This window comes from Engraulis encrasicolus, chromosome 10, assembly GCF_034702125.1.
Source record: "Engraulis encrasicolus isolate BLACKSEA-1 chromosome 10, IST_EnEncr_1.0, whole genome shotgun sequence".
Taxonomy (NCBI): Eukaryota; Metazoa; Chordata; class Actinopteri; order Clupeiformes; family Engraulidae; genus Engraulis; species Engraulis encrasicolus.
In genome coordinates this window covers 37224837-37245337 of record NC_085866.1, presented here as the reverse complement: position 1 = coordinate 37245337, position 20501 = coordinate 37224837, and the positions used below count along the sequence as shown (strand labels likewise).

Sequence of the window (20501 nt, the reverse complement as noted above, 5' to 3'; positions counted from 1 at the left end):
TTCTGTGGGAAACACTGGAATAGGCCATTTGCAATTTTGCATATAGCCTACATTAAATAAACTAAAATGTGAAATTCTCTTTTCACTTTAATATGAGAGCAGTGATGTCCCCCCCTCACTGAAGTGTTATTTCATGTGTGTGCATGATGCTGTCACCTATTTGAAGTGACGTTGATGTTGGATTTCATGGAATACCTTTAAATGCCGCTTTGGGAAGAAAACAGAGTAGGCCTTGGCGAAAGGTGAACTGTCTTTCTGTCAAAACAGTGGTTTGCAGGTGTTTGCGTTTTCACGTGGATATTGTCTTCGTGGACCGTAACAGACAAACCTTAAGTTCCATAAACTAATCAATGAGACATTTACTGCATAAACCGAAAAGCGCGCTCTCTGTCAAGCGATCGCCCCGAACAAACCCTTTAAAAGACGCGTGTTCGTATGATCAACAGTAACACAGCCTTCACTCTCCCTGTGCTCGCGTTAATCGAAGTATCGAAGTAATCTCCTTCACCCACGCTCAAAGCGCGAGTTGCTCTCTTGCCTGCACTTCTCACAGCATTGTCAAAAAATACAGGGGATTGCCGGTGTTCGGGCTGTTGTTTTCTTCAAAGGGTGTTGTTTCTTTTGAGTGGTGACGCTGTGTAGTCTAACAACACTTAACATAGGAAACGCTATCTGCAAATGTCTCATGCCTTCCTATTTTTTGTGCTCCGCTTGGTGTTATTGACCATGAAGAGTTTGTTGAGTGTGGCGCTTGACAGTTATCATATTAGGCTAGCACACATGGCACACATGGATGGAATATGCATACAGACTTCTGTGCTTCTGCAGTTGTGTCAGATAATGCAATCAATCAGCTGCGTAGCCGGTTTGCTAACCATTACGGTAGACGTTTTGGTCTGCACGCATGAGCTCCAGGCCAAAATTTAGCTCTGCCACTCCACTGAGCGACTGCCACCTTGTGGACACAAGAGGGAATCACAAGAGGGAATCACAATTCAGAAACGCATCACGGGAGGGCGGACGGACGGACGGTGGTACGGACGGACGGACGGACACCAAAGCCTCTTATAGAGATGCGTGGGACGCATCTAAAAAACCTCCAGTATATACGCCCCACACCACCTCACAGTAAGCATCCATGGATAGGAGCAAAAGCATCTCTCTGAGTATTTTAAGACATACTCATACTGGACAGGCTTCCACCAAAAAACAGCCCATTCAGGTGCAAGAACCAGCTCCAACGCGAGGCAGGTTATTCTTTTTACCTGCTGTTGCCTCCATGTTGTCTGAAGTATCACTTCTTTCTAGTTATTGTGCTGTATTGTACTGTGTACAGTATGTACACTATATTGTATGCATCGGATATTATTATACATTCATACAGTTCCTCCATTTATATACTTCACCAAGTGTGTAAACAGAGATTAGAGAAATGTAATTTCAATTTCCCTCTATATGTGATGCACATACAGGACATTTCAAAATGATAAGAACCATGAACCCTGAAAACAGCTTTCCGAGCGACACACGCACTCCCACGTACACAGACAGACCCGCCGTGGTGTCTCACCTGATTGATGGAGGTGGTGAGGTTCCTGATGTCTCCTCCCACCTCCTCCATCTGCAGGGAGAGCTGCTGGAGCTGCTGCTGCAGGGCGTTGATCTCCTCTTGCTGCTGCGCACGGAGCTCCTCCTCTGAGCGCCGCGCACTGCCGCCCCCCGACGCGGACGCAGACGCCAGCTGCTGCTGAGCACTCTTCTCCGGCTCCTGGAGGACAGAACGGAGATGGACGAGATGTCACAAATGGAAATATTATAATAGAGACACACTCCGGGGATAATGGGGTTAAGGCGGTTTCACTCATCGATATAGAAGATATAGCCATGGGTCAATGGTTAGAGCGCTGGCCTTTAAATCAGAGGGTTGCAGGTTCAAATCCCATCCTTACCAGCACTTTCACCCATGGCTGAAGTGCCTTGAGCAAGGCACCTAAACCCACATTGCTCCAGGGACTGTAACCAATACCTTATACCTAAATAACTGTAATGTAGTAATGTAATGTAATGTAATGTAATACAGAAGAATAGATTTTGCAATGACTACCCTCATCCATTGGACGAGCAAAGGTCTCAGTTAGATGGCTGCCATGTTTGTGCTGGGGGAATGCTGTTTAAGTGAACATCCATTAGTCACAAGACAATATGCAAAATTATACTGTTGGTAGAGGTGAAACATCTTTGCCGATATTGTGAAAAACATGCTGCTGTGCTGACTGAGCACTTTTATCCAGCTCCTGGAGGAGAGCAGAGAGATGGAGAGAAGTGACCCATGGGCATATTATTAGTAAGGATAGACTGATATGTCGGCCGAGCCGATATATCGGACGAAATTTGCGTTTAAGTGTATCGCATCGGCCAATACATGTGTGGTTTTGGCCGATACGCAATATTTATTATTATTTTATGTTATTCAGGTTTTTTAAAAGCACCAAGACACTTAATTTTTGTATTACTTGATTTTTAGACATTACTTGATAGAGTGGGTGTTGAAATGTTACACGTTCTACCTCTATTTTGTTAAATAAATGTTTATTTTTAACTTGAGACCTGGAATATTTGTCATTTTTAAAACTTTTTTTTACCCATATCGGCCTCAAATATCGGGTATCGGAAATCGGGTATCGGCTAAGGGTGATGAAAAAAAAATCAGTATCTCATCGGCCATTGAAAAACCTGTATCGGTCGACCCCTAATTATTAGCAACTGTAAACACACAAAGACACAGTTGGGGTGAGGCTCAGATATACAACACTGTCAATTGGAATGAATGTCTCTCCTGAAAAGTGGAAGAGAGACATGGTCAGACTATTGCCTCATGACTTCAAGCCAATGGGAGTAAAATACATACTTTACTAAATAATATACAGTCATTGCTTCATGTGCTGAATGTGATATGTCTATTGCTTGTTATCCCAATTAGGATCTACAATGGCACTCATGGAGGGTAGGCCATCTCGATTCTTATACTAGCCAACTACAATGGCATTCAAAATGAAGACTCTGGAAGAGGTGACGAGACACACATATTAGACAAGCACTGCATGCACACAGCACACAGGTGCTCACAAGGACCAGGGAGCCGTACTCTGCAGCCTCCGCATTCTGCTCAGCACCCTGATCCAGTTCCAGAGGAAGGATGTGGTGAGATATGAGACCATTTGAATTACAAAGGAAACTAGAATAACACTTTCTAGGGGTTCTAGAGTTGCAGACAGCGTGTAGACCTGTACAGAGGTGACTTAAGCACACAATAACAACAACTAGATCACCACAACGAGACTGCAGATGCAGACCGAGAAAGAGGTGACCAATTATAAGGGCCATCGACAATGACACTTGAAGAGTGCAGACTTCTACCAAGTGAGGTGACTATATGCAACTGCTCTGCTGCTTGACGCATTGTGCACAGGCATGTGAACACACATAGGACATGCATTGCATGCACACAGCACACAGGTGCTTACACTGGCCGAGGAGCTTGCTGCTGCTGCCAATAGCATCTGCTCCAGCTCCTGGGGAGAGGTGAGGTGAGGTGAGGTGACGAGTCACCATATGAATTACAACCAATAGATATAAAATGACACTCCTGGAACATGACCGCTTCAGTGGCTCTGCCTCTTGACACATATATTGGGGTCAAGAAGTTTTTTGGGCTTCGACGAAAAGTGGCGCAACAGCATCTAATGCACATGAATTAAATAGTAATTGATGGTTGATATGCTGCAAATGAATATGCTTCTTACATAGTCCACTAAAAACGAAAAACAAAATTCATACAATAGTGCTACTGGCTGTCGTAGCTCCACATACAGTGATACCGAGGATACTGTATAACACCTGGTTCCCATAATTCAAAACTGAGCTGACAGTTATTTGGATGAAAGTTGAAATCTTTGCAAGCACCAAAAACTCCTTTGAGAAACTGCTGGCATCTGCACGGACATCACACAATACTGAGTCTGCTCAGAACTCTTGTTCTCCTTGCAGAGATGTAAGTGCAGAGACTATGTAAGAACTCTTAACCACAATAATAAACATAAACAGCCAGACAAAATAACGGAAATAAAAGTTTCGGCAGTGTGATTCGCTTCCCTTCCAAGTGGCTAAAATGATGACCCATGTGACTGTCACTGTGCTGTGAAAAGTTTCAATGAGTCATTTCAAAAATACTTCACCTGCTATACTGCGTGCAAGGTTGCACACTACAGAAGGGCAAGACAATGTGAACATTAACCGTTGCAGTGAAGCTGTCTATTCTTGGGTCCTTTTGTAAGTGCCCTTCTGTCTTCTCCATGTGACCAACATTCCTCCCTGTTTTTTTTTTAACCACACCAATTTCCCAAACTGATAATGCATTCTTTGTCTGCACATACAGTATGGATAGGCTGGCGGGCACCCCCAAGGTCTACAGCTGAGAATGACTGAATAGATGACTTACACTAGTCAGTGTGTTGAGCACTATCTTGGTGCCTCATCTCCACTTTGACCTAATGAAGCTACTACTAATCACATTTATCAGGAGGACACTTCTCATGCGTGAAGCACTCTGATGATGTTGAGTTTGCTGTGCAGGAGTTAGCCTGCCTGGCAGGCCAGCAGCTGTAGCAGCGCAGATTATGCTTGTTGCTATGACTGATGGTGAAGACTAAACTGATACTTGTCCAGCCGTGGCTTAGTCGGCTGGGCACTGGACTGCTACGCGGGCGTCCCGGGTTCGATTCCCGACCCGAGTCATTTCCCGATCCTCTCCCGTCTCTCTTGCTCCCCACTCGTTTCCTGTCCCACCCTTCACTGTCCTGTCTAAATAAAGTTGAACACCCCCCCCTCCCCCAAAAAAGGACTAAACTGGTACTGATGTCGAAAGAGGTAGAGTAGAGTAGAGGTAGAACTACACAGTCTTCCAGCGCTAGTTGGCTAGGTCTAGAGGTTATAAAATTACACTACTGTATGTTACGATCGCTTCCAGAGTGATCTTTTTTTTAGGATTATTATTACTATGTACGTGCACTCTCACATGAACCCCGGACAACTGGTGCAGTACAGAAGCCTCCGTGTAAATGTGGGAAATGGGAATGTGTATGTGTATTTGTATTTTGAAAGCGCTTTGAGTCAACTTCATAGTTGTGATACTGCGCTATATACGTAAATACATGTTGTGTTGTATTGTATTGAATATCTACCATGGAGTATTGCCTGAGCCCATATGATGGTTTGCAGTAAGGAAGAACAGGGGAAAATTCCAGAGCACTTCAGTGTGCGGATGTTGTTGATGAGTAAAGCATGTAGAATGTTTGTGTAGTATGTTCTCATATGCCTTGAAGACTGAAACCTGCAAACGTGTTTCTCTTCAGTTCAGAAGAATGTCCGGTACAGAAAACGGACATTGCACCACACAAACTTCCCGTTTCACTGTACTACCTCAAAACTTTACTTGCCTTTTTCCAAATAAAACATATAGCTGTCTCTGCTTACTGGGAGAGAAAGACAATGAAGAAAGACATGAAGAAAGACACAAAGAAAGAGTAAAAGAGAGAAAAAGGGTTCCTGGGAACAGCGAAGGCAAAAGTGCAAAAGCTTCAGTCTTAAAATACATTTGCAAAAAGGCCGCCATTCTTTTTTTCTTCTCCTTAAAGCCCGGAGGTGCCAAAACCACATTTGCTGTCCACAGTGGTCTGGCACAATTTCTTTGGGGATGCAATGCAACACGGTCCAAATGAAAAAAAAAAATGCCTGGGTCAGCTGGATCGAACCACAGACATGGGAAATCACAGTGCTACAGGGTCAAGGCCATTACAGGCCAGCTACAGTCTTGTGTCTCTTAAAATGACAGTAACACACCATCATGCTTACATGTTGTCCTCTCTCAACCCCATGAAACCATTTTCTTCTATGCATTTCCAAGGACATTTCTGTTGAATGAATTTTAACTGAAAAACTTTGCAATGTCTCTTGAAACAAGAAATGCACTACATACAGAACATTAAGAGTTGGACATCATCGTAAAAAGGCTTAACGTCCCACTTTAGTTTTTTTCGTCTGTTGAAATTGTATTACTATTTGGGGTGTTTGTGTGTGTGTGTGTGTGTGTGTGTGTGTGTGTGTGTGTGTGTGTGTGTGTGTGTGTGTGTGTGTGTGTGTGTGTGTGTGTGTGTGTGTGTGTGTGTGTGTGTGAATGTTAAAGTAAAAACAATAAAAGTACATTAACGTGACACAGAACATCAGTGGTGCGGATGTGTGCATCTCAATGTGTGCATTTGTATCCTGCATGCGTACCTGTGTAAAGGTGAACTTCTCGGTGTGTGTGAACCGCGTGCCCTTGGCAAGGACGTCCACTCCCGACGAGCCGCCGCCGAAGGACTGCAGCAGCTCGGCGAGGTCAGAGGTGGACCGCTGGGCACCCTGGGAGTCCGGCCGAGGCTGGGCCGCCGCGCGCAGCTGCTCCTCGATCCGCCGCTGCAGACGCGAACGCTTCCGGGAACGGTACTCCTGCAGGTGGAGGTATGGAGGGAAAGGGGGAGAGAAGGAGACAGGTTGGATTAAAGACAGGAAGTCTAGCGGAGGGATACGACCTTGCCACTGCTGGGCGCGTGGCGTGTGTGCGTGTGCAGAGAAGAGATCGAGTCTGACACGGAATCCTGTAAAAGCCAACTTCCAAGCATACAATTTGAGCCAATTTGTTAAAAACACGGTGAGTGGGGTGGGGGGTGGGGGGTGGGATGGGGATTACCTGCCCTGCCAGTGGCCTTAAAGGGCTGCAAACCTGTCCAGAACTATTAGCATTCCACACAGGTCAATTTTAGAACACTCACATTCCATGAGGGCTAAACCGTGTCCAGGAGACTGTCTAGCTAACAGTACCTTGGCCACCATTCTTACTAAATAAAGAAAAAAAGATGTGATTAAGACTGAAGGCTGAGAGAAGTGGAATAATTCTGTGATTTACTTTTAACTCAAAAACTTGCTTGCACCTCTACAACCACAAGTCCCGAATTTCTGCTGACATTTTTTCTGCAACAGACTAGTGTAATGGCAATTACAAATTTCAGAACTTTAATTTGGAACTCGAATTTCCAAATCAAATTTTGAACACTGCTGCTAATGCATGGAGTGACTGGCAATCAATCCAAACTGTTGGCATGATATGAATCCCTGAAAACTGTCTGTTGCCATTCACTTTGGAATGAGTTGAGAGAGAACCAATACTTTATGCAAGGACAAGACAAAAACACATTATCTGATGCACACTATAGTGTTGAAAGCAAATGGCACATGGCACTTCAGGAGCTGTCATTTCTGGTGGTATATAATGTACATCAATATAAATGATGATTATGATGATTTTATTCCTTAAAACATTATACTACAATATCCCTGCAACCTTCTCCAAGCTCTCCGTGAATTTTGTATTCAATGGTCTATAAAGAAAACAAAATATGACTGCATTTGCATTTGATGCAAGACGCACCCTTTTCTGTTAGTTTACTATGAAAGGAACACATGACAAAAAAGGCGCATTGAGGCGTTACAGGTATAGTGAGTGTGGCTCTGTGCTGGATCTGAGACGGGAACCCCAGCGAGAGGTCAACAGACAGCCTGACACCAGACATTTGAGAAAGGACGCCACATTTCACATGCGACCGCCATTCCTTTTGCTCACAACTTCTAACCAGTGCAGTTGTCAACACCGAAAATAGGAGGTGATTAATTTTTGCAGAGTAATAATCCACGGATTTCCCTGAGCTTGTAAAAGCCATTTCCCTCAGCTGTGTTCCGTGTTCTGCTATGCAAAATGCGTAATGGTCGGCATATAAGCAATATTTATCATATTTTATTAAGTCTAAAATGTCTATGATGAGCAACAGTTATCACATAAAAAGCTTTAGAAGGGTAGCTATTGCTAACCATGCTCGTCGAAACTGACCTCTCAGACTGTGAAGTCACTAGACCTATAGATTATAGAAGTCTTATCTTAAACAAGACCATAATCACACTCCAATTATCCCACTATGAATCCAGTAAAACCATGGGGAATGAGCGCACCATAATTCTACCATATAAACTGCTCCATTCATTCAAAAAAATCAGTTGATTCTACTTTGCACAACAAAACTACAACTTGTCTAATAATCAAACCATGTGTAGTAGCGACACAATTAGAAGCAAAAGCACAGGCACGGCATGAGCCATACTTTCTAAAAGTACACACAGAGTGCTGCATTTCTAGAAGTAGGGTGCGTGTGTATACCTCTGCATATGAGCCCAACTCATCTCTATGCAAGACCAATGGCCTCCAAAAAGATAAGAAGATGACTGTTATGACGCAGCACAACAGTGCAGTGTCTCAGACTGAGGGTGTGTGTTGGGCAGAGGGCTCTGCGTGATTACCCTGAACAGAATGAAGCAGAATGACATTTGTAACCATTATCTACCAGTCATCACTGGTGGTAGTGGGCGTTGCTCTTTTCTTAGACAGTCCAATCAACACTGCAGTCACACAGATAACACAAAAGACTAACAAAGCGATGGGCTGCGATTCATTTCCAATGTAAATTTATGACGGGCACCGGTGACGCAGTAGTGCCAGGAAGTGAGTGGGTCTAAAATAGACAAGTGTTATTTCATCAGCGTCTTGACGCCACACGCGACGGCTAGGGACAAGAAAGGCACCATGAAAGTTCAGAAGTTGAACAAGTTTATTTCTGTTCCCAGTGTCTCCTATGCTTATGCTAGATATGGCCAGCATCTAAGAGGTAGGATTGGACCTACAGTGTGTATAACTCCTGTATCGACCATGTGACTGCATAGGGATTATTCGGTGAAAGCCATGTTGCTATGTAATACTTGTGGCAAGAATTCCTAATATCTTTGATTATAATTACATCACTCCCCTCACACCCACCAAGCTGATGATCAAATGATCAAGATTAGCAAGTGAGATAGTCTGGAGGCTACCTATGCAATTTCTTGTAGGACAGGTGTGGTCTACGGTTGCCAATGGCCGTTAATTGGGCGTTACGAATGCATTACTTGGCATATACTTAGCTCATATCCGATTGTGTCAATTGTATCAGTTCAAACTAGGGGTGTGTTCAAAGTATTGGTATACGGCATCGCAGGCGTCTTCGCGATACATGTATCGTTCAAAATGTCAGTATCGAGATACGGTATCGCAGGCCTCCTAAATACTGAGGCACCAGTATCGATATGTGCAACAAGCAATTGGTTTACCAATGTTTACAGTTGCTCCTTGCTATGTAGTAGCCCAAAGGCTTTGTGAAGGCCGTGATTTACATACACTGCAGTGTAACTGCTGCTCCACAGAAAAAAACACACAAGTAACATTTGATTATACAACTGTCCGTTTTCTTAAAAATGTAAAAAAAAAAGGATACAAATTTTAAAAAGGGCTAAAATATGGGGATATATATCGCCATGAAGACCCTGTATCGGGATGCACATGTATCGCAATACGCATCATATCGTGACCCCTGTATCGGGATGTGTATCGTATTGTGGTTGCCAATACCCACCCCTAGTTCAAACTGCAAGTTTGCCTTTCCACCCCTACCTGCTCTCTGATTGGCTCCCCTGCCTAGGACATCTGCCATACTGTCTTTCAGATCGGAACGATTGTGCAATGCAGCATGGGATTTCCAAGGCTACTGCACCACAGCAATTTCCCCATCTCAGTATGCTTCATTTTTTCCCACGCTCCAAGGAAAAGTCTAGCACCTCTAGACCTCAGTCTATTGCGTGAGTGGCTCTCAGTGGCAGTGATATGTCAACCTGGGAATACTCTTCTGTGCACGAATCGCTGTGCTGAAAGAGTGTGTTGAGCCTGCAAAATGTTCACCCGCATGAACTTTACGCGCTACCTCTCGCTCTCTGAGTACCTCACAGGTCCCCTGTTGAATTTCACGCCTCACGTGCTATGCTTTGCCAATGTCCTCCCCTGTGTGTGTGTGTGTGTGTGTGTGTGTGTGTGTGTGTGTGTGTGTGTGTGTGTGTGTGTGTGTGTGTGTGTGTGTGTGTGTGTGTGTGTGTGTGTGTGTGTGTGTGTGTGTGTGTGACAGAGAGAGAGAGTGCTGACAGAGGCAGACACAGTTGGTTAAGTAATGGGTAACTAGACGTAAAAAAATGCAAGCAAAAATGACAATAACTCCCATGAAAACCAAAGGACGTCAACGGCTTTGGCTGTTCCCTCAAATGCCACTGTGCGCTACGCTGCCGACCCGACATTAATTTACCCCTCCCTTTCAGGTCGAGCTGACCCATGCAGTGAAATGTCAGGCCTGTTACAAAAGCGATTCAGCAAGACTGAGAATCATCTACGTATGTTCCATGCCTCATTTAGAGACTACATGAGTCTTCATGAAAATGTGATGTCTCTGAATAACTGCAATAAATAAGCGATTCACATCCTTTACATTACAATAATCTGATGCTTTTATCCTATCGGCTTATGCCTCTTTTCCACTGACAGTTTTCTGATAGGCCTACAGCTCGACAAAGCGCGACTCAGCGGCCACTTTTTGCTTTTCGAATAGGCACGACAGAGCTCAATCGCAAAGCAAAAAGTCTACCAGAAAACCAGCAGTGGAAGAGGCATTACAGATATTTTACAGGGTATTGGTTACAGACCACGGAGCAATGTAGGGTTAGGTGCTTTGCTCAAGGGCACTTCAGCCATGGATGTAGGCAGGGCTCTAAATTAACTTTTTCCACCACCAGCCAATTTGGCTAGTGGACATTTTTTCTTACCAGCCAAACAGAAGTTCAACTAGCCATTTTTTTTAATCTCGCCAAAATACACTATGCATTAGGCTAGTTTTTTTTCTAATTAAATGGTCATTTTGTCCAACTGTTTCTACAACACAGATACACTAAGCCTGCATTATTTAAAAGTAAATAATATCTCGGGAATCTTCGCTTCCTTTGTTACTTCCACAGCTTCGTCGTTGGTTGCTTTTTTTTCCTTTTCGATGGCGTGGGCTTTCCAACTTAGTTGCGCCAGGACTCTGAACATTTCAGAAGACAACTGAACTGACAGCTACGGTCCCACTACTCTGACAGTCGGCTCTCCTCCTCTGCCCTGGTCGCTATTTCGTTCCACAACCACTCATTTTAACGTCACTATTTGCAATTACTACTAGCATTCACCAACACACAGAACCTTGCTCTAACCCCCGCCACATTCTCATCACTCGCACAAAACGTCTACACAACAGAAGTAGCGCTAAGCTTATGCATAATCTGCGTAAGTCCTGTTATTGAAACGGTCAGGGTCTCGCTGCTTAAAAAATGCAGCCTGTTACAGCAAGGTTCATATAGTAAAAATAGCAGTAGTGACGTTAAAAAGGTTGTAGCGAAAGCGACGAGAGCATAGGAGGAGAGCTGCCTGTCAGAATAGTGTGAGCGCAGCTTAGCTGACAGAAGGCTGGTCGTGTGAAATGTTTTCAATCCTGGCGCGCGCAACAGCATGGAGTTGACGCTCGATGCACTGGAAAGCCCACGGTGGGAGGCTACCTCGTGACGCTAGTGTCCATGGGTAATGTAGGAAATCTCGCCGTATAACGTTCGTCAGAGCAACGGTTTACCGCTCATAAGTTACTGTACTCGGGCGCTACTAGCCAAATTGGCGGGTATTTTTTTCTACTAGCCAAAATGAATTTTCACCCGTGTTTGGCGTGTTGGCGTGTGTTAATTTAGAGCCCTGGATGTAGGTGTACAGAGAGGTAAGGGTGGGATTCGAACCTGCACCCTCCAAATAGCAACGTCCTAACCGTTAGGCCATGGCTGGCCCAACCCTGTATTTGAGAAGTCGGTTATAACAGCACCTTCTTGAACACTGATAAATGTTAAGACAATTGGCAGCAATTGCACATAAACCTATATATCTGTCAATTTTCTGCTGGTGTGCTGTGCCTTCAGGTGCAATTCCCACCCTTGAAACCCACATAAGAGGTTTCTACTTCAGCATGTGGACTAGAGGTTGATATTGGATCACATCAGCCAATCACACACATCTAACCACATAACTGACAAAATTACATAACATGACTCATAATGGCTGATTGGCTGCATTGTTATGTCTACACACGTCCAAACCACCTTTTTTTTCTTACCCTGTTACAGAGCCAGAGAATCTGAGTGTGTGTGTGTACGTGCGGGCGGGGAGAGCAGAAAATATTGTGTGTGTGTGTGTGTGTGTGTGTGTGTGTGTGTGTGTGTGTGTGTGTGTGTGTGTGTGTGTGTGTGTGTGTGTGTGTGTGTGTGTGTGTGTGTGTGTGTGTGTGTGTGTGTGTGTGTGTGCGCGCGCGCGCACCCATGTATGTTTCAATGTTCTGACTATGTGAATTTATCTGAATCTGACAAAGAGTGGAATAAAATGTAATAAATCAACATCCTCCCTTAAGCCATTACAACCACCTTAAGCCACCCCCAGCACCGCAGCGCTATGTCACGCAAACATCATGGCACGCTGCCCAGATTCTACAGTCTTTCTTTCCTTCAATCTTTCTTATTCTCTCCTTAAAAAGTAAACCGCATGACCTACATCTGACTCGCTAGTGAATGAAACACGATTGCTGACAAAGAAACCTTTCCTGCTGCTACCACTACTGCTGGAACCTTAACCCATTGATGCCTAAAGCACCTGGAAAAAGGCTGCCGAATGCCTGAGCCCTTTTAAAAAAAAAGTTGCCCTCAGCTTCTGAAGCACATAAAAACATGCAACAAGTAAATTCTAAGAAAGACCCTCATCTTGCATTAGAATGTGTTCATTCAACTCTAGCATGCCAAGATTTTTAATAAAATTGTCACAAATCTGAATGTTGCGTCATGCAGCTTCAGGCACCAGGGCGAACGTTGCGCAACGCAACATCCAGCATCAAAGGGTTAATCTACCTCCAGCCTCCAGGAGGTGATGATGGTAGTGAGGAGAAAGAAGGAAGAGAGGTGTAAGAGAAAGAAAGTGGAGTTGTGTGTGTGAATGAGAGAGAGAGAGAGAGAGAGAGAGAGAGAGAGAGAGAGAGAGAGAGAGAGAGAGAGAGAGAGAGAGACAGACAGACAGACAGACAGAAAAAGAGAGAGTGAAAAAGAGAGAGTGAAAAAGAGAGAGTGAAAAAGAGAGAGTGAAAAAAGAGAGAGAGAAAAAGAGAGAGTGCCAGGGTTTACCTCAGGGGTGAGTCGGGACAGGAGGCCCTGGCTGTTCCACTCAGCCTCCCACTCCTGGGCGGCACTCAGCTCGGAGGCGTGTCTATCCAGCAGGGAGGCGGGCACTGCCACGGGCTGCGACGGCTGGGACGTCACCGCACGCTGGAACTCCCTGTAGTACTCCTTGACCTCTGGAAGACGGAGGGGTCGGGCAGATGAGTATGTACACATACACAAGCACGTGCACACACGAGGACACATGGACAAGCACGCATGCCCACCTGTGTACGCACACATACACGTGCACACATATGCACGCACGCAAGCACACGCGCACATATACACACAAATGCATGTAAGCACACATGCATGCACGCGCACACACACACACGCATGCACGCACAAAGATATAAATAGCCCTTGCACACACATATACAGCACATACATGTATGGACACACACAAAACTGTAAATAACCACACACGCGCACACACACACACACACACACACACAACACAAAAACAACCACACACGTACATTTATAGGACATATGAGCATAGACAGACTCAAAAGACATGGATACCAGACCACACATACACAGAAAGTTTTAAGTGCCCAAACCAAAAATACGCGACACAACAATGCCTCTCTCGCCTGCATACACATCCAAACGTCTAAACAGTCCAATTCACCAGAAGGGTGGGACCGGTAAAAATGCTGATGGTAAACGCAAAGCTGCATTCTGAGAGCAAGTTCACACTTGTGCTCCCAACTGCATTGCTTGTGCGACCCCTGAGGCACTTGAGGCATAGCTGCAGACGTAAGACACCGCAGCGGTGAGAGGAGCGGGATTGAGGCGCAGACGCACCTTTGGACAGCTTGTTCTGTGGTACTTTGAGGGAATAGGGGACGCTCAGAGGCTGTGAGGAGAACCGGTAGCACGGACCTCGGCTCTGAAATCACAAGGAGGAAAGCAGGACATGTGGTTAGCAACAGGGCAGGTGGCTGTAGGATTTGTACATGAACCTACTCAATGCTCTTATCAGATCGAAAGTGACAAGGGCATTTGACCCCAGCATGACTAACGGTGTGAGAATTGGTCTTCAGGGAAATGTGAGGCGTGAGCATTACTCGTGATACAGGTCACTCGTACATTTGTTTACGAGGAAAATCAAACACAGTACTAATTCGGTGAATCAAAGAAGTACAAGACTAAAATCCCTTTTTATTTAATTCTAACAGTTGAGTCCAATGATCAATCCGCGCTAAGTGTTTTATCAGCAATCTCCCTAGACTTCATACAGGCCACAACACTATTCTTGAAATACTTTAAACATGTGAAGGAATTAAAGGTGCCGCCAGAAAAATATTTACAGCACGTTTCAATACAATAGTCCTGATATGTTATCCCTGCGATAAGGTGGAGGCATATTGATAACAGCAATGACCTAGAATATATAGATTTTGATACATAGTTTATTGCTAAGGTACATTTCTCCTTTTTTAACGGTCTGTTTTTTCCTCTACAAGGTGAACCATTTTTCACTGCATTTTGAATTTCACTGTAGTGCCAGTTCTGGACAGAATCCTACATATAGCACATTTACAACAAATGAAAGCAGAACATGACTGCTGAAATGTAATATTGCAATAATGATTATCTACATTCCACACACAAAATGTATTCTTCTCTGTATGCTGTCTCCCACTACCTATGAAACTCCCTGTCTTTTGCACTGGACGGCCGCCATCACACGCATTAACACATATAAAGCCCCATTATGATAATGTGTGAGGTGTTCCTCTGGTGTAGATGCTACCTGTGTTTTGCACTGGATGGGCAGTCGACAGTTGGGGGGAAGCCAGGGCACGGCCAGCTGAGCTTTGATCTGGTCAGCAATGGCCTTCTGAAGGAGCACCGACTTCCCTGGTGCAGAGGAAACTTTATTAATCCAAGATACAAGAATCCTCACAGATACCTTTGCACACATAAAATAAGCAACCCATATCTACACTCATTTACAACTCCGAAAATGTATTATGAGACACCCCCCCCCACCCTGAATAAATGACATGGCTTTTACCTCAAGATAAATGTACGTCTTATCTTAGAATAAGTTATAAGCAACATATTTCTACTCATTGCTCCAGGAAAGATAAGAGCACACATAATTAGGACTTCACCATTTAGATGGTAGAAATCTTTTGCATGTGAGTATATTTGTTCAATCATTCATCCTAAATATCATCACTGGTGGAAGAGATAACTCCGTCAGACCATCTGTGCGCAACGCACTACACTATGAATGTCTGAGCACCATTTTTGATCAGGATAGTATTTACGCCTTCTTTAATATATCGCTACAGATGCCTAATTAAATATCAATGACAATCACTGCAGAGGAAAACATCCAATCTGCATGACTCTTCAGTAGTCAGTTAAAGTAATTTTGTTTGTTCCTGTATGGGCAATTGCTTAGCAGTAGCAGCACATCTCACTCGCAAACCGTTCCACAAAACATAAAACACACATAAAAAGTTCTAAAGATAATAAACAAATTCTTACCTGCAGGTTGATCGGAGGCCTCTGCACTCTCTCTGGGGAGCTTCTCCACCAGGAACATGAGCAGCGAGCGGATCTCTGGCTCGTTACTGTACAGGAACGTCTGGTAGCCAATCTCCCCCTTGTAGCCCAGGTCCTGGGGCACAGACAAACACATGGGATCAGTCAACAAAGCCGTTCAAAGAAGTTACTTGAAGTGATCTAGAGTGGAAATGTGTATAGCATTAATAAGTATAATAGATCTGAAATCTACATGTGAAAAGCCATTGGAAACACTGAAAACTTCGGAATAAGTTGAGCCAATTGTATATTATACCACAGCTTTGGTACCTTAGCGCACAGCAGTTTTATGAATAAAGCAGACAAAAAACTGGTCAGAGTTTAAAATTGAATTGTATTTTCCCCTTTGCATTTCATTGTAAAATGGTGGGCAATTAATTGACTCATCTACCAACTGCTTTTATTACAACCAAATGTCCCCTCCACACTAAATGATTTGTATGCCATTATGCTTCCATTCATATGGGTTTCTGAGTGACACAGGACGTGTGACAAAGAAATAATCTGTTGCATTAAAATCATGTATACTACAACAACGACTCAGCATACAGAGAGGAGGTACAGCAACCCATCAACTGGTGTGAAAGGAACAATCTGCTTCTCAACTTCAACAAAACAAATGAAATAACTGTGGACTTCAGGAAAGAACAACCAACACACATCTCACTCATCATCAACGGCAGTGCAGTGGAGTCTGTGAAAGGCACACATCACACATGACCTCACATGGACCAACAAACACCACCTCCCTGGTCAAAAAGGTGCAGACACGACTCCACTTCCAGCAAAGGATGAGAAGAGCCGACCTCCTGACATCTGCACTCACCACCTTCCACAGGGGTGCCATTGAGAGCATCCTGACCAGCAGCCTCTCTGTCGGCAGCTGTCTAGCTGCAGACAAGAAGGCACTACAGAGGGTGGTGAGGACGGCAGAAAAGATCATCAGATCACCCCTACCAGCCATTCAGGACCTGTACACTTCACACTGTTCCAAAAGGGCAGTGAACATCAAAGACATCACTCATCCAGTGTTTGTTCATTGCGTCTGCGCTTGTGTGTGCGTGTGTGTGTGTGTGTGTGTGTGTGTGTGTGTGTGTGTGTGTGCGTGTGCGTGTGCGTGTGCGTGTGCGTGTGCGTGTGTGTGTGTGTGTGTGTGTGTGAGCGAGAGAGAGAGAAATAAAGTCAATTCGTGTATCAGTGTGTTAGTGTTTACTGCAGTGTGTGTGTGATTATTGTCAATGTCTTATTACATGTTCAAACGCAATTTCAAACTTATATATTTGACACTTGACTTAACTTGACATTAATGAGTTCATCTCGAATCGATGTTTTTAAAAGTCAAAATACAGCCGTAACATGTGGTAAGCTTACTCTTAAGAAATGTCAAAGTATAGAGACATCACACTCCTCAACAGAGCAAAGGTTGCTACAGCACCTGACACATACTGGCGCCAAAGTTCAAAACTCTGCTCAGTCTTCAGTCGAGGGGAAATAGGGTTTAACTAAATCCATAATACATATTCGTGCCTTACAAACTGTGCCAATATTAGCCTACTTGTGGGCCAGTGGGTTAATAGCAAGAATAGCAGAGTATTGGGTCACAGAGATGATGCGATCTCATAGTAAAAATCCACCAAACGTTGAGTATAACCGCTAACGTGGTTGTCAAGTGTCATTGTCAAGCATTAAACTAGTGAGAAATGCTGTGTTTGAGCAGAGCTTGTTGGTAGCCCAGTCACTGGATTCTGTTATGTGCAACCCAACATGCTACCAAAACTGGTTTTCATTCACTCTAAGATCATAGATTGGCATCAGAGAGCCACATTCCATTGGCCATCGTCAGCACGGCGAGCGCACGCTGGTTACAGTAACTCGGCTCACAATGCCAACATCTGGAGGCAAGACATACAAGACTAATGGGTTCAATTGTGCAACACAAGCAGCAGTTTTAAAATGCAAACTGAATTTGGCTTAGTAACAAGTGCAGCAACAGGCCTATATCAGGAAACGGTGCATGGAAAACAAGCAGAATCGACCTCCCCAAGACCGTTTCATTGTGCTGTGTGGGGTGATGGACTTAAATGGCATTTGAACCACTTTCTGCAGACAATGTGAGTAGGGAGGGACTCTAGCACATCCTGCTTGCGTCATGAAAATTATGTTTGGCACAGTTTCGTACAGTATGGGAAGTACAGTAGCACTTTGAGGCCATCAACTCATAACTCAAACATCACTGAATGAATTAGTTTGACTTCACAGAGTTTGACATGCTTCCAAACACTACAAAAGGTTAACATCTTTTGAAGCGACACACATCTGTGAGAACAGCTCAATCCAGTCCAGCACAGGCAGGCATGGTGGAAAAGGAAGGTCATCCCTGCAGGTATTAATAAACATTACGGAACTGGTGAGTCAAAGCTGCACCACTGCTCAGTTCCACACAGGGGATTTGGTTGGGAAGAGTACAAGCTCTGCTACACACAAACAACCACAATTACTGGTACCAGTAAGTGCTCTCTACATTTCATTATACATCAACCAGATTAAATTAATGACATTTGTTATGTCTTAAAGTTATATCACCCGAAACAAAAGAAACATGAAGATTTGATTAACTAGATAACTCCATTACAGCAACTTCAATGATGACCCAAAATGGAAAAACAGGCCCTGCCATGGCCAAGCGGTAGGGCACGAGTCTACTACCATGCCGCTGACCCGGGTCCGATTCCCGGCCCTTCCCGGTCTCTCTCCCCACTCGCTTCCTGTCACCACTTTCACTATCCTGTCATAAATAAAGTCAAAAAGACCACAAAAAAAAAAAATGGATGGAATCAGGTGACTAAGACTGTTATTCAACCATATGTAAAAGATACTTGTCATGCTCGTTAAGAATTTGCACATATTCACAACAGTCATGTTATTCAAAAGAACCCCACCCCTTCCCGAGGACACTATTTGACGTTTATCAGCTGACACAAACAGCATGGCTGCAGCCAAATGTCCATACTGGGTATGTTCCAATATGCGACCTTGCGTCCTCCACTTGTGCTTGTGGCCTTGTACCAGGAAGTAATACGTCATGATGACATCACTGTCAACAGCATTATATTTCAATATCTCGCAAAAGCTCAATTGTAAAGTCATTTTCTCATTTGCAAACTGGATGGTAAATGAAAAAGTCTACCAAAAGTTGTTTTGGCTAGGCTGACAGCCGGGAAACTTCATTGTTTTCTTCACAGAGGAGGGGCCAGAAGGCGGGGCGAGGCCACAAGCACAAGTGGAGGAAGCAAGGTCGCATATTGGAATTCACTCACTGTCTTCCTATGTAGAACGGCAAAAAATAAGGAATCAACTATGTTACAGTGCATCCGAATAACCCAGTACACTTTCAACCAGGAGGCGAACGGTACCTGAATGGCTTTGTATATCCGTATGCGTACTTCGCTACTACTTCTCTATCCCAGAAGTCCGCGGGAGGTTGGCAACTGTACGGTCATTGGTCATTAGTACCATCAGGTGATGGAATTACAGGGACCTATATGTTTGAAAGGTCAGATAAATGGCGGTACTGTAGTACGTCCGAACTGTGCTTACTATTGGTTATCTACCTACATAGAAGCTACTGGTCAGGAACGGCAAGCGATAGCTACTGGTAAGGAGGCTATGCCTACTACAGCATTCGGATGCAGCCAAAGACTTTAAGTCGAAGTCAAAGTAATCGGGGGACTTCATATAGAGAGGGCATGTGACACCCCCTGACAGACTACTGAGCAAGACCACCTAGCACAACCCACCTTGGCCAGGTGTGAGCAGTCTCACCTGACAAAGACTTGACTAACCAAGTCAACCCATTCCCCATTTTAATGTGATCTCTTTCAATTGACAGGCATAAAACTCACCAATCCCACCTTGTCCAATGAGTAGCATCTCACCGGACAGGCAGAGACTGATCAAACTAAAGCTCTCCCCATTCCAACTTGACAGGTATAGTCTCTCACACTCTCACTCACCTGACAGGCCTGGGCCAGACTCATGCCGAGTCGGAAGCGGGCGGACATCCCAGGGGGCAGCAGGTGGGACAGGCCGCTGCCTAACGACGGGTCGATGACACGCACACATCGCACCACAGCCTCCACAATCAGCTCACTGGTGAACTGCTTCACGCTGTCCACGTCTTCTCCTACATCACTGGGAAAAATTAGGAATAATAATTTTTATTCACATAACCGTGACCTAAACACAAGTTATAAAATACCACTGCATTGATTTTCCCACAGTTGTCAACAAGGCATCTTGGTTGCACTCTACGCTTGGACCTCGACTGGTGATAGCATGACAAGTAGTGCTGACACCAGCAAATTGTGTTGTGACCGTGAAAATAGCACATTGAACACTAATGATTAGGACAGAAATTGCTTGAAAATGCATCTTCAAGTCAGCATTTTCCTCACAAATTTCCAAGCAAAGGCAAAAATTAGTTTATACGCACAGCTCAAATATGTAAACAACTACTGGTGCACTGAACCATACAAACTAACATGGTCCATTATTGCATTCATTATTATAGCAGATTCGTTAACCAACACTTGGAAATTATGAATATTGTTCAACCTTTTTCAAATATTAAATGCAGGGTACGAATATAGCATGACAGCAGTACG

At 44.3% G+C, this 20501-nt stretch overlaps 1 protein-coding gene across 2 annotated transcripts in view; it reads right to left on the bottom strand.

The window, feature by feature from the left end:
* Nucleotides 1-20501, bottom strand: part of ccdc22 (coiled-coil domain containing 22) — a 29643-nt gene that overhangs the window by 8526 nt on the left and 616 nt on the right. The window contains exons 2-9 of one of the 2 annotated variants that reach the window (XM_063208777.1): nucleotides 19851-20028; nucleotides 15781-15913; nucleotides 15035-15141; nucleotides 14083-14167; nucleotides 13237-13406; nucleotides 6334-6546; nucleotides 3525-3572; nucleotides 1571-1768 (exon numbers count right to left, since the gene is read on the bottom strand). In XM_063208777.1, coding sequence (XP_063064847.1) covers nucleotides 1571-1768; nucleotides 3525-3572; nucleotides 6334-6546; nucleotides 13237-13406; nucleotides 14083-14167; nucleotides 15035-15141; nucleotides 15781-15913; nucleotides 19851-20028 — 1132 coding nt within the window. The remainder of the gene's footprint in view (nucleotides 1-1570; nucleotides 1769-3524; nucleotides 3573-6333; nucleotides 6547-13236; nucleotides 13407-14082; nucleotides 14168-15034; nucleotides 15142-15780; nucleotides 15914-19850; nucleotides 20029-20501) is intronic. The other variant, XM_063208778.1, reaches the window with a different exon arrangement.